At 44.0% G+C, this 14,573-nt stretch overlaps 1 protein-coding gene and 1 non-coding gene across 3 annotated transcripts in view; one reads left to right on the top strand and one right to left on the bottom strand.

Moving 5' to 3' along the window:
* POLDIP3 (DNA polymerase delta interacting protein 3) overlaps window positions 1-8,499 on the bottom strand; it is a 44,346-nt gene extending 35,847 nt beyond the window's left edge. For both annotated transcript variants that reach the window (XM_088468016.1, XM_088468017.1), the window contains exons 1-3: window positions 8,356-8,499; window positions 4,781-5,162; window positions 1,123-1,209 (exon numbers count right to left, since the gene is read on the bottom strand). In XM_088468016.1, coding sequence (XP_088324142.1) covers window positions 1,123-1,209; window positions 4,781-5,162; window positions 8,356-8,426 — 540 coding nt within the window. In that variant the 5' untranslated portion in view covers window positions 8,427-8,499. The remainder of the gene's footprint in view (window positions 1-1,122; window positions 1,210-4,780; window positions 5,163-8,355) is intronic.
* Window positions 8,500-8,761: 262 nt separating this feature from the next.
* LOC148532256 (U12 minor spliceosomal RNA) lies at window positions 8,762-8,911 on the top strand. The gene has a single exon (XR_015877761.1). It is a non-coding gene; the product is annotated as a U12 minor spliceosomal RNA (small nuclear RNA).
* The last annotated feature ends 5,662 nt before the right edge of the window (window positions 8,912-14,573 follow it).

The following is a 14,573-nucleotide window of genomic DNA, read 5'->3' as shown; positions in this document are numbered from 1 at the left end:
ACTATACCCCAGTGATAGCCCTGTGCCCCCTAGTGGAAGAAAAATAAACATTCCTAGCTCTTGAAAAGGCCAGGTGAAGAACTCCACTGTATCTAAAGCTGGCCATACACACTACAATTATCGGGGCGATCCGTCTGATATCGGCGGATTGCCCCGATAATTGTAGCATGTGGGGGAGCAATCGAGGGTTAAATATTGCTCAGTCGGGCATGCCGGATTGTCCAGCATGCCCGTCCGATACGATATTTACCAGTAAACTGTCGGCCACATCGGGCAGTGTATGCCCAGCTGCGGCCGACAGACAGACATTTCCTGTGTTCCTTCCTAAGGAAGGAAGCGCGGATGTCGGGCTGATACACTGTGAGAGAAATCTCACAGTGGGTGCCGGCGACATCTGCAGCTGGCAGGCTGCCAGATAAAATGTCTGTCGGTCTGACAGACATTTTATCTGGCCGTGTATGCCCAGCATAAGGAAGGCTGCTGGCATTTAACTCCAGGTTAAGAGCCCAAGATGCTACATGAGAGATAAATGGAAGCTATATGCAGTACTGCTTGTAAAAAGGAATGGACCTTTGGTAATAAGGCCAGTTTCTCTGAAAGAAAAAAAACAGTAGTGACCACTGTCCAATATTAAATGTTGAAGGTACACCTTTCGCTGGTGTTCTCTCAACCAAATGAGTGACTGGTTACTCTACACAGATGATCTGATTGGAGAGCCACCAGCGCTGTGTAATGTTTTTAGAGGAACTATGGAATGGCATCTTACAATAGATTACAATTACCATTAATGCAGTTGAGTTCTCCCCTCATCCCCACTAAGTAAATAAATTAAAAAAATATATATATCATACATTATTCATGAAAAACATTTTGGACAAGTGACACACCCTGATGGAAAACTGCATCAATAACACGCACAAGGTCCAAAAGGACACATCCACAACCCCATTTCTCAATGCTCTGTATCCAATGTGCAGTCCCGATAATTCTTCAAGGGAAAAGGGCTTCTGTAGTAGGAACGCAATGCTAATTTATTTTTTTCTATTTTGTTTTAAATTACAGTGTGTTAAATATGTTGTAAAAAAAAAAAAAAAACGGAGGGAAATAGAATGATAAAATTACCTGTTTTACAGGCTGGTGGTTGACCACATTTATTCGCATTCCTTTGACAGAGTTATTTAGACCTGAAGTGGTCTTGTGTTGTGGAATCTGGAAAAGAAGAAAACACTTGATAGGTAAAATGCAGAATCACATTTCATGCAGCAACAATCTACAGTCAAAACTTCTAAAATTCCTCGTGGGATGTAGTCAGCATCCCGGCGTGTGGGATGCAGACGGTCGAAATACCGGCACCAAAATCCCGACAGCGTCCAGCAACAGAATCCTGACCACCGGCATCTTGAGGTAAAGTGTCAGGGGTTAGGGGGGAGGGTGAGGCTTAAGCAGGGAGAGGTTAGGGTTAGGCACCGGCGAGGGGGAGGTTAGGGTTAGGCACAGGGGAGGGAGCGTTAGGGGTAAGGGTGTCGGGATTCTGACAAGCGGCATCTCGACCACCGGGATCCCACACCTAACCCATTCCTCGCAAAGGGAACAGAGAAACCTACGAGAGTTAGAATTACCACTCAGTTTGTCTGGTTTCCATTATTTAGCCCTGATATTACATAAATGTTCTAATCCTACAATTGGAACCATGTGCACATGAATCTACAGTTACATCATGACCAGAGCATGAGAGAGCGGGCGCGAGAAACACAGAGCGAGCGGGCGCGAGAAACACAGAGCGAGCGGGCGCGAGAAACACAGAGCGAGCGGGCGCGAGAAACACAGAGCGAGCGGGCGCGAGAAACACAGAGCGAGCGGGCGCGAGAAACACAGAGCGAGCGGGCGCGAGAAACACAGAGCGAGCGGGCGCGAGAAACAGAGCGAGCGGGCGCGAGAAACAGAGCGAGCGGGCGCGAGAAACAGAGCGAGCGGGCGCGAGAAACAGAGCGAGCGGGCGCGAGAAACACAGAGCGAGCGGGCGCGAGAGCAAATGCTGAAGTGATTATACAGGCTGCGGTCATTATTGTTCCAATGCACAGCATTATTATTAGTGCCAGAGTACTCTGCAGCATCAAAGAGCAGGAAAACAAAATACATGTAGGCATGAAATAGAACTAGTAATAAATAAAATGAATATATTTTGGAGTTGCCTGCTGTTTCAGAGCCTCTTAAGTATTAAATGTGTTCCAACTCACGTGCTAATTGTTCTCCCCTCTATGTACCCTCATTTTAACTCTCTACTATGCTTTCCCGCTCCCTTCCAGTTTTGTACACCCCCAACCAGATTTGAAAACCACTTACTAAAGATTATTGATGTGAATAGAACATGTGAAACGAAGATATAACTGTTTGCAATTTTTCCTGATAAAAGTATCATTGCCCCTGTGACGTGTTATATGCTTACAGTGCCTTGCAAAAGTATTTACCCCACATGGCTTTTTACCATTTTTGTTACATTACAAACTGTTATTTATTTTTTTTAATCTGAATTTTATGTGATGGATCTGCACAAAATAGTGTAATTTGGTGAAGTGAAATGAGAAAAATATATATAAAAAATAATCTTTATAAATAAAATACTGAAAATTGGCATGTGCATATGTAATTACCCCCTTTGCTATGAAGTGCCTCAAAAGTTCTGGTGCAACCAATTACCTTCAGGAGTCACATAATTAGTCCACCTGTGTGAAATCTAAGTGTCACATGATCTGTCAGTATAAATACACCTTTTCTGAAAGGCCCCAGAGGCTGCAACACCACTTATACCCCTTTTACACCGGAGCTAAAACCCGGGTTTTTGAAGGGTTAACCCGGGCAGCTCCCTGGTGTAAAAGGGCAGAGGGTTGGATTGCCGGGTCGAGTGACCCGGCAATCCAACCCAGGTAACTAGCAGGGTTTAACACGGGCGTAACCCGTTAAACCCTGCTATGAGAACAGCGCACGCCGGGTCACGATGACCTGGAGTGCGCTGCTAGCCGGCCGATTGGTCCAGCTTCAGTGGCGCTTGGAGATGACGTCATCTCCAAGCGTCCACTTTCACTCCGCAAAAGCCGGGTCTATGCAGACCCGACTGCAGAACTTTGTTCCAACTACGGGTCAGACCCGGAATTTAGGTGGAACAGGGGTATAAGTAAGAGGCATCACACCATGAAGACCAAGGAGCTCTCCAAACAAGTCAGGGACAAAGTTGTTGAGAAGTACAATTCTGGGTTGGGTTATAAAAAAAAATATCCAAATCTTTGATGATCCCCTGAAGCACCATCAAATCCATCATCATCAAATGGAAAGAACATGGTACCACAACAAATCTGCCAAGAGAGGGCCGCCCACCAAAACTCACAGGCAAGGAGGGCATTAATCAGAGAGGCAGCATAGAGACCAAAGGTAACCCTGAAGGAGCTGCAGAGTTCCACAGCAGAGACTGGTGTATCTGTGCATGTGACCACAATAAGTCGTACACTTCATAGAGCTGGTCTTTATGGAAGAGTGGCCAGAAAAAAGCTATTACTTAGTGATAAAAACAAGAAGACACAATTTGAGTTTGCCAAAAGGCATGTGGGCGACTCCCCAAATGTATGGAGGAAGGTGCTCCAGTCAGATGAGACTAAGATTTAACTTTTCGGCCACCAAGGGAAACGCTATGTCTGGCGCAAACCCAACACACCCCATCACCCCAAAAACACCATCCCCACAGTGAAACATGGTGGTGGCAGCATCATGCTGTGGGGATGTTTTTCAGCAGCAGGGACTGGGAAACTGATTCGAGTCGAGGCAAAGATGGATGGTGCTAAATACAGGGATATTCTTGAGCAAAACCTGTTTCACAGCCTGCCTGCGATTTGAGACTGGGACGGAGGTTCACCTTCCAGCATGACAATGACCCGAAGCATACTGCTAAAACAACACTCGAGTGGTTTAAGGGGAAACATTTAAATATGTTGGAATGGCGTAGTCAAAGCCCAGATCTCAATCCAATTGAGAATCTGTGGTCAGACTTGCAGATTGCTGTTCACAAGCGGAAACCATCCAACATGAAGGAGCTGGAGCAGTTTTGCCTTGTGGAATGGGCAAAAATCCCAGGGGCAAGATGCAACAAACTCATAGAGACTTATCCAAAGCGACTTGCAGCTGTAATCGCCGCAAAAGGTGGCTCGACAAAAAAATTTACTTTAGGGTGGTGAATAGTTATGCACGCTGAAGTTTTCTGTTATGTTGTCCTAAATGTTGTTTGATTCACAATATAAAAAAAAAAACACAACTTCACAGATGTGGGCATGTTCTGTGAATGAAATGATGCACACCTTCACACAATCCATTTTAATTCCAGGTTGTGAGGCAACAAAACATGAAAACTGCAAAGTGGGTGAATACTTTTGCAAGGCACTGTATATATCCGTACTATATGAATGTATAGCAAAATGAAGGAAAAAGGAAAATCTGTACCATGCATGATTTTTAGTCAACATCTAAGAAGTCTGCAGTGGTATTTTCTCTGAATTATATATACACAGATACATACGTACTTTGTTGGGGTGGCATATGCAATGTAACAAGAGTACAATACATATGATTACAAAAGAAATCCAGATTATTGTTTTCTACAAAGTACACCTAAAAATGAATATACAAATTGAGCACATGTACAACAAATATACAGTGTGAAAAAGAACAAGTTTTAAATTAGTTAACGAAACAACATTAGCAAAACTTTTAATTCATATGGTGCCACACCACTTGCCTGAATGGTCTTAGTGATGTTTAATGTGGTTGAACCTTGTGCCATAGGTGACTTAACAGCTACTGTAGGTGCACTCCTCTTTAGACTTATCTTTTCACGAGCGTCCATCACTTTGACGGGCTTGTCTCCTGCCTTGATCTGCTGCTTTCTAGAATTCAGCGTTTCTCGGGCATCTTGCACTTTACCCTTAATGCGGAAGCGGGCATCTTTGGCCACCAACTTTTCACGGGCATCTTTTATCCCTAGTTTTAGACGTGCATCTGTCACACCGATTTTCTGACGAGCATCAAATGTTCTCTGAAAACTGGTGGCAAGGGGACGATTGCTTACAGATGGTTGGAGCCTGGATCTCATACTTCCTATACCTCCCCTGTTACTGACCCTTGGTAGGAAGAGAAACAATTTTATTTAGTTAAAACTTCCACCGATTCACATAACAATACTACTATAATCAATTCCCCGATATCGAGCAGTGTGTGCATTGTCAATAACTGCCCATAATTCCTAGGTTTTCCTGTCACTATAACATCCTCCTTGTGGGCGGACATATCGCACAATCGGTGTACTGGAAAATCAGTAGCTTCTAATAAACAATTGCAAAATGTGTAACACATATTGGAGCTTTCAATTTGGCAAAAAAAAAATAAATCGCTGTTTGTCGACCCAATTAAAAAAAAACCGGACAGAGTGTACCCAGCTTGACTCTCCAATAACTGTATCAAAATATGTTAACTGAATAACATGCATAATAAAGCAGAGGATTGTAGTTTTAAGGAAATATAATTCCACAGTTAATTCCTTGTGTTATATCATTAAAACTCCTCAGATTAATAATTTTAAACATGTAGCGCATTTCCTAAAATCTGCTGTTAATATACAAGCGCATTCAGAAGAGAGAACCACGTCACTCCTTAAAACTGAACAGTTTGGATGCTCTTCAGACAGATTGTGTCCTTTTTAAATAGTAAATGTCTGTCCTTATGGTAAAAATAAAGATCTTCCAATCGTGTGATGGATATATTTTAGCTTCCTTTTATTTTGTCAATGTACACACTTTATAAACGCCATTTCCTATAGTACATGGCACGTTCCTCGGCTCACTGCCCGCATCTGCAGACAGAACTTCCTAAATACCTATAGGAGGTAGATTCTGGCAAGTAATGATCCGGTGAGGTCGGCGTGATGTTATTAGCATAACGCTACTAAATCAGACATTCACCCTGCACTCCACTGAAAGTACAGGGTGCTTCACTCGCTATTAGCCCCAAAGGTTCTCTCATAACTTTTAAAGTAATTGGCGTAATTTAGTGAAATTTGCCCCACCTCGTGTTTGTGTGTTACGTGCCGATATGAACCGGTACACAGCTGAACAATGCATGTTGAACTGAGTTGATAAAGATTCATATCGGCACGTAACATGCAGACACATTGAATGTGGACGCCACAGTACACAACCCCACGGTCAGAAACAGGAATACCTACTGACTAGCAGTGGTGGCTCCAGAGGTGTGGCTGCAGCGCAGTCCAAATTTCATATAGGGAAACCACATCAACTGGCATCCTCACTGGCAGTTGGTGTGACTCCCCTATTTGAATTTTGGACTGCGCTGCTGACTAGGGTGGTAAACAGCTGGCCTGGACGCTAATGGCGAATACTTTCAACACTTGCTATGACTTCCTCATGTTTCTCATAGTCTGTGTAAAATTTCACTAAATTACACCAATTACTTTAAAAGTTATAAGAAAAACTTTGGGGCCACAATCGAATAAAATGGGATGTAGTCAGCATCCCGGCGTGCGGGATGCCAACGGTCTAAATACCGGCGCAGAAATCCCGACAGCTTTGGGATCCCATCTCCGGTGTCCCGACCGCCGGCATCCCAAAGGTTAGTATCGGGGGATAGGTTTCAAGTTAGGGGTTAGGCACTAGGAGGAGGGTTAGGGTTACCCATTAAGGGGGGAGGGTTTTTTTTATGGTGCGGGTAGGGGAGGTTAGATTTAGGCACTGGGGAGGTTAGGTTTAGGCATTAGGGGGAGGTTAGTGCTACTATACTTACATATGGGTGTCAGGATTCTGACTGTTGGGATGGCACTGTCTGTATTCTGACCAGCAGCATCTCGACCGCCGGGAATCCATACCCAACCCAAATGAAGCACTCTGTATAACATCACACAGATTGCTATATTTTTATTGACAAAATAAAATGAACCGATAATTCAACCATCACACAATTGGAAAATCTTTTATTTTTAGCACAAAGACTGATTTAAAAGGGATAAACACAAATCTATGGTTCACATGTGCCTAAAGAAGCACATCCACATGCAGACTAGGGAAAGACAGTACGATTATGACATCGTAATCATACAGTCGTTACCCATCCCCTGCAGTGCCTACACTGAACTATTAGTCATCCCTCATCCCCGAACATGGCCAATCTGTCATTATCGGCAGATTGACCAGCACGTTCAGGTGATGATTGTTGTCGGAGACGACCTGCGGAAGCGCGCATCGCTGGTCGTGTCCGACATTACAGTGCACGATTTGTGCATGATTAATGAGCGATTGCACGATTACAATGTTGTAAAAGCTCATTAATATTGCCTAGTGGATGTGCCCCTTAAGAGCAACCAACCTGTTAATTTATAAGCGTTTCCAAATTCTTACTAGTATCACCTGCTTCAAAGTAGAAAGTCCCTACAATAGTAAATGTGAGTAACATGCTTATTAGGACTAATCTCTCCTTTATGGTGCATACACACAGTCAGATTTAAAGGACGATTTAAAAGATAACGATATCGTTTGCTCGTTTAAATCGTCCTTTTTGCGCCCCCAAACGATGCGCGGGCACAGATCACCGCCCGTGCATGCAGGCCAACCTGGACGCTATTGACCAGGTTAGCCTGGTTACTATAGGGACCCTCAATCGTTGATAGAGAGTAGTTATAGCATTTGGGGGAACGGTGCATGTGCTGGATGTTCGATAACAATCATCCAGCACATGTAGGAAGATCAGACGATAGCTGATCGTTGTCTGATCTGACGTGTGTATGGTCCATTATAGAACTACCGTAGGAGATTATATTAAGATGAACTGACCCTCACGCAAAATAGTAGCATTAGCCACATAGAACCACTGATATGACTATATGAATACAGAGACAACACACACACAGCACAAGGGATAGTTACACACAAACACACCTTAAGGGCTGTATAAAACAGATAGAACTATGGCACTGTAAGTGTTGTAGAACCACCTCCCCCAGCATGCCATTGCAGCGTGCACTATAGGACATGTAGTGCACATCTGAACCATATAAGCAGATCTGTAGTTGACCCCACGGCACCTTGGCAGACCAAACAGGCAGTACATATTATATAGGCCCAATCACTCCCCTACTGAGTGGCAGTACACAGCCACCAATCATCACCCAGCGCTGTGTACACCGACCACTGAGCGGGCAGCACTCCGGACCGCGCCGCCAATAGCATGCCCGGGGCGGCTATAGGAAACGCTGCAATTCGCACCTATGGAGACATGATAGAGTAAGATAAACCCCCCCCCCCTTACCTGCTGTACATCCCGGTGCCCGCGGTCATTCCCCGTTTCCTGATCAGTTCATCCAGCGACACGTCAGCCATATTACTCCCACCACACAGTCCCACACCACCACCGCCGCAGCAACTGGGATGAAGTGGGCGGAAACACGTTAACACGTCATCAAGTACGGTGAGCGTAGCGTTAGTTAGCTACCATCATGCATTTCGTCAAAACATCATTTACATATATTGTGTACACTGTTTATTTAGCAAATAACGCTTTAGTTAATAGCTAATTTATATAAACTAAACAGGGTAACCGAATATCTGACTGTAACATACTGATATAACGCATTGATAATCAATCAGCTCAACTCGCCCTAATATGTGTAACATTGTATAACAGGGTGATACCACGCGTCTGGCGGTGTTGCGGTATGCCTTAAACTAATGAGTAAGGAAAATAACGAGCTGGGGTAACGCCTGGTTCCTCACTACACATGTGAGAAGAATTTTTGAACGGGTATAGGTCGCCCCGTGGAGGACCTGCCTACTTTGCGGGACCTTCAGGTGCTGTGATCTTCCCGATCCCCTGAGCGAGTTAAAAGAAAGATAAATTGAAATGTTTAATCTTATATTTTGGTTGTTGTTTATGCTTAGTAGGTTCATTTTATTTGTGTGATGGTTCTAGGGATCGCCATCGCTGGTGCTACAGAAAAGTCTCCCTGCCCAAATCTCCCACAGTGAGGAGCTGCTGTGTGTTGTCAGGTGGAGCTCAGGGGCAAACAGGATTCTTAAAGGGTGGGTTTATATATATATATATATATATCTAATATCGAAAATGTGTCCTTCTGTCATTCTGTCCTTCTATACAAATCCACAGTTTACAAGCCAAGATCGTGAAATTTTACAAACAAGCATATTAAAACACGGCGGTGGTAACTAAAAATTTTTTCAATCGAAATGAATTACTGTTCATTTTTAATTAATTGAAAAAAAAAAATTTTATGCATAGCACTCGCCCTCTACAGGTCAGGTACGGAATTAGAAAAGGATTTAGCTTATCTGCTATTTTTTCTTTTCTATCTCTACTATCTACTATATAAAAGCCAACAGTTTTGCCTCTGTCTTTCTATACAAATCCACAGTTTACAAGCCACAGTTTACAAGCCAAGATCTCTCATGGTTCTACACCTAAACCACCACACTATTAATGCTCTCACTCCATGCAATCATCTCTAAGACTACTACATCCTTTACTCTCCCTGCAGCTCATCCTTCTGTACATATTGCTGCCTCAGTACTTTCCTCTTCTCTTACAAACACATATGAGCTTTTAACTTATCTAAACACATTGACAATAACATCCACAACCTCTCGCCATAACAAACATTCAGTCAAATCCCACAAATATATTTATATCTCGCTCCTGTTGCTTCTATTAGCTGATGACATATCTCCAAATCCAGGCCCAACCCACATGCCACACCCACAACGAACTATAAATCCAGCTAACCTCATAAACATTGCGTGCCTCCCTTCACCATCCAAGTCACTAAAATGTGCCTTATGGAATGCACGCTCTGTCTGCAACAAACTAACATCCATCCATGATCTCTTTATTTCAACTAACCTCAACCTTCTGGCAATAACAGAAACATGGCTCACACAATCAGACACTGTCTCCCTTGCTGCACTTTCACATGGTGACCTACACTTCTCACACACCTCCAGGCCTGGCAATTGTAAAGGAGGTGGAGTAGGAATATTACTCTCCCAATCTTTCACATTCACAGTTCTCCCACAGGTACCTTCACTCACATTTACATCATTTGAAGTACATTCTATCAGGACTTTCACCCCTTTCTCTCTGCGAGTTGCTGTTATCTATCGCCCGCCTGGGCCACCGCAACAATTTCTGGAACATTTTTCAGCCTGGCTCCCTCACTTCCTATCCTCAGACATCTCCACCATCATTATGGGTGATTTCAATATCCCCATTGACAGTCCACAATCTCCTCATGCCTCCAAACTACTCTCTCTAACCTCCTCTCTTGGCCTCTCCCAATGGACTGACTCCTCTACTCATAAGGAGGGCCACTGCCTTGATCTTGTATTTACCAGACTATGCTCAGTTTCTGATTTCACTAATGCTCCTTTCCCTCTCTCAGATCACAATCTTATCACCTGCACACTTTCCTCCATTACATCAACCTCAATGTCAGTGAAATCAACCAAACCTCCTAAAACCCGCAGAAATATTAATGTGATTAACTTTCAACAACTATCTAACTCTCTACAACAACGACTCTCACCAATTTCTGCACTCACTTCTCCTGAGACTGCTGCATCACAGCTAAACCAGATTCTAGTAAAAGCCCTCGATGAAGTAGCTCCAGCTACCCATCACACTCCGCGTAGACTTAGACGTCAATCGTGGCATTCTAACCTAACAAGGCATCTACAAAAACTCTCACGTAAAGTAGAACGTCAGTGGCGAAAGTCTCGCACTCCAAGTGACTTCCTCACATATAAGTCTATCTACAACTCTTATCGTACTGCTCTGGACACTGCCAAGCAAATATATTTCCAATCTCTTATCTCTGCTCAAGCCTCTAACCCCAAGCGACTTTTTAATACATTTAAACTGCTTCTTACCCCTCCCTCACCCAAGCCACCTGCTGCTATCTGTGCACAAGATCTTGCTTCCTATTTCAAGGACAAGATTGATAATATCCGAAATGAAATGTTATTCTCTTCCACAGCTAGTGACCTACTCAATTCCCTACCTGAACCCTCTGGCACATTCTCTTCATTTGACCCCACAAATGAAGATGAAGTATCTACACTCTTCTCATCCTCCTACTCTATTACCTCTCCTCTAGATCCTATACCCTCACAAATTAGTAAAGCTCTGTCTCCTGTGCTCATCCCAACCCTAACTAAAATCTGTAATCTCTCTCTTTCTACTGGCACCTTTCCATCACTGTCAAGCATGCAGTGATTACTCCCATTCTGAAAAAACAAAATTCTGACCCTAACACTCTCTCTAATTACCGTCCTATCTCCCAGCTCCCATGCCCCTCCAAGCTACTGGAGAGATTTGTCTACACCCGCCTCACACACTTTCTTAACACTCACAACTTATTGGACCAACTTCAGTCTGGCTTCCGTTCCCAGCACTCCACAGAGACAGCCCTGACTAAGGTAGTAAATTATTTGGTCACTGCCAAGGCTAAAGGCCATTACTCGCTTCTAATTCTTCTAGATCTCTCTGCTGCTTTTGACACTGTTGACCACTCTCTTCTCGTACAAACATTACAATCCCTAGGTCTTAAGGACACAGCCCTTTCTTGGTTCTCTTCCTACCTATCTGATCGCTCTTTTTCTGTTCATTTTTCTGATTCTGCCTCCTCTTCGCTACCTCTATCAGTTGGAGTACCGCAAGGCTCTGTCTTAGGTCCTTTGCTATTCTCAATCTATACCACCTCTCTTGGCAAACTAATCCGCTCTTTTGGATTTCAGTACCATCTGTATGTGGATGATACTCAAATCTACCTATCCTCTCCAGATTTATCACCATCTGTATTGGTCCGTGTCACTGAATGTATTTCTGCCATTTCATCTTGGATGTCATCTCGCTACCTGAAACTTAATATTTCTAAAACAGAATTAATTATATTTCCACTGGCCAATAACAGTTACCAATCTGATCTCTTTATCACTGTTGATAACTCAACAATCCACCCCACCCCACAAGCTCGCTGCCTTGGTGTCATCCTTGATTCTGAATTGTCCTTTGTTCCCCACATTCAATCTGTTTCAAAATCATGTTACATACATCTAAAAAACATATACAAAATTCGACCATATCTCACACAAGACACTGCAAAAACTCTAATCCATTCACTCATTATTTCCCGCATTGACTATTGCAATAGTCTCCTTACTGGTCTTCCCAAAAACAGGCTATCGCCATTACAATCCGTTATGAATGCAGCTGTGGGGCTTATCTTCCTTGCCAAACGTTCATCGTCTGCTGCCACGCTCTGTCAGTCCCTCCATTGGTTGCCGGTTTTCTACCGTATTCAATACAAAATACTGTTACTTACACATAAGGCCATTAACCGAATTACACCAACATACATCTCTTCACTCATCTCAAAATATCTCCCAACCCGACCTCTCCGCTCAGCACAAGATCTGCGTCTCTCATCCCCATGCATTACTTGCTCCCATTTACGGTTACAGGACTTTCTTCGGGGCGGCACCCACTCTATGGAATGCCCTACCACACACAATAAGACTTACCTCTACTCTTCAATCCTTCAAGCGTTCCCTGAAAACTCACCTCTTCAGACAAGTTTATCAGATTCCAGAACCTACCACATAACCTTCATAGCTTCCATGTCTTATTAGATCCCCTCTCACAGTCCACACATAACCTCACACATTGTCTTTCTTTCACATACTCCTGACATTCTGCCGACATTCCTGTGTGACTGGATCATGCAGCCCACCAAGAAACTCTGCATTCTGGCCAGACCAAATTGCAATATTTAGCACCTATCCTTGTGTATCAATGCCTATTTCCCTATAGATTGTAAGCTTGCAAGCAGGGCCCTCTTACCTCTATGTCTGTCTGTTATTACCCTGTTTTGTTCTATCAATGTTTCCAATTGTAAAGCGCAGCGGAATATGCTGCGCTATATAAGAAACTGTTAATAAATAAATAAAATAAAGAAGAATAAAAGCATTGTCCTGTTTGGTTTATTGTTAGATGCAGATTTGGACACCATTCTTCTTGGGACATCTGCAAGGTCAATAATAAAAATATTAAAATGTTATTGTTGTTTAATTTCATAATTTGATTTTATAACATGCATTTTGTTACATACTAAGGAATTATGGAATTTTATTCTTTATCATATAATCTAAGTCTCTGAACATCATTTACTATGGCTCTCATGTGGAGTTTACACTACCTTTTAAATGCTGTATGAATTTATAACCACTATTGATTAGGGATGAGCGGGTTCGGGTTCTCCGAGAACTGAACCCACCCAAATTTCGGGGATCCGGGGCGATCCGAGCCAAGCTCGGATCTCCCTGCCTGCCCTGGATCCCTCACCCGAGGCAAAAACCTCGCGATCCCGCTGACGGGTCGCGAGGTTTTGTATTAAGTGGGCTTAACGCTGATTGGCTGAGAGAGCCATCTGTCACGGCTCCTAGCCAATCAGAGTTAAGGCCATTTAATATGCACACCTGAAGCAAAAGAAGATGGTGCCCGCCATCCCCTGCTGCCTGACACCACCGGCACCCCCCGCTGCCGACACCCTGCCGGCAACCCCAGTGGCAGCATCCCCCACTGCCGACACCGCCGCTGCCGACACTCCTGCCCCATGTACTGAGGACACCGTCAGTGACCCCCACACTGCCGACACTGCCAGCATTCCCACACTGAGGACACCACCAGCACCCCTGCACTGCTGACACTGTCAGCACACATGCACTGAGGACACCGCTGGCACCCCCGCTCTGCCAACACCACCAGCACCCTGCCTTGAGAACACCCCTGCAGTGCTGACACAGTCAGCAAACCTGCACTGAGGACACCGCTGGCACCCCCGCACTGCCGATATCACCGATACCCTTCACTGAGGACACTGCCAGCACCGCAGCACTGCCATTCCACATACTGAGGACACCGTCAGCAACTCCCGCACTGCCGACACCGCTGGCATCCCCGCACTGCCAACATTGCCGGTATCCTTCACTAAGGACGGTGTCAGTACCACAGCACTGCCATTCCATGTACTGAGGATACCGTCAGCAACCCCTGCACTGCCGACACTCCCACACTGAGGACACCACTGGCACCCCTGCACTGCTGACACTGTCAGCACACATGCACTACAACAGTATGTCAGATATTACGCACAAGCATAAATTCAATAGTAATGATTTTTTTAGCACAGATCTTAAAACCAAAGACCTACCCGAGAAGGGAAAGGGATTTTGTGCGAAATTTCTAGAATTTGAAAAACTATGTATTTCAGAAACAAAACAGTGGTGGGAGATCACCACCCTTGAGAGATATATTGAATGTGACCTTATACCAAGAGGCCTTCAAATACAAAATAATCCCACTTTTTTACCTATAAATACTCATTTCTATAAGGAATGGAATCAAATACTGGATGAAACATCGACCAGACTAATTAAATTGATTATTAAAGATAGGCGTGA

The sequence above is a fragment of the Taudactylus pleione genome, unplaced genomic scaffold, assembly GCF_031769625.1.
Source record: "Taudactylus pleione unplaced genomic scaffold, aTauple2 ptg000080l, whole genome shotgun sequence".
NCBI classification, from domain to species: Eukaryota; Metazoa; Chordata; class Amphibia; order Anura; family Myobatrachidae; genus Taudactylus; species Taudactylus pleione.
The sequence above is the reverse complement of the archived record's forward strand: the minus strand, read 5'-3'. Positions and strand labels throughout refer to the sequence as shown.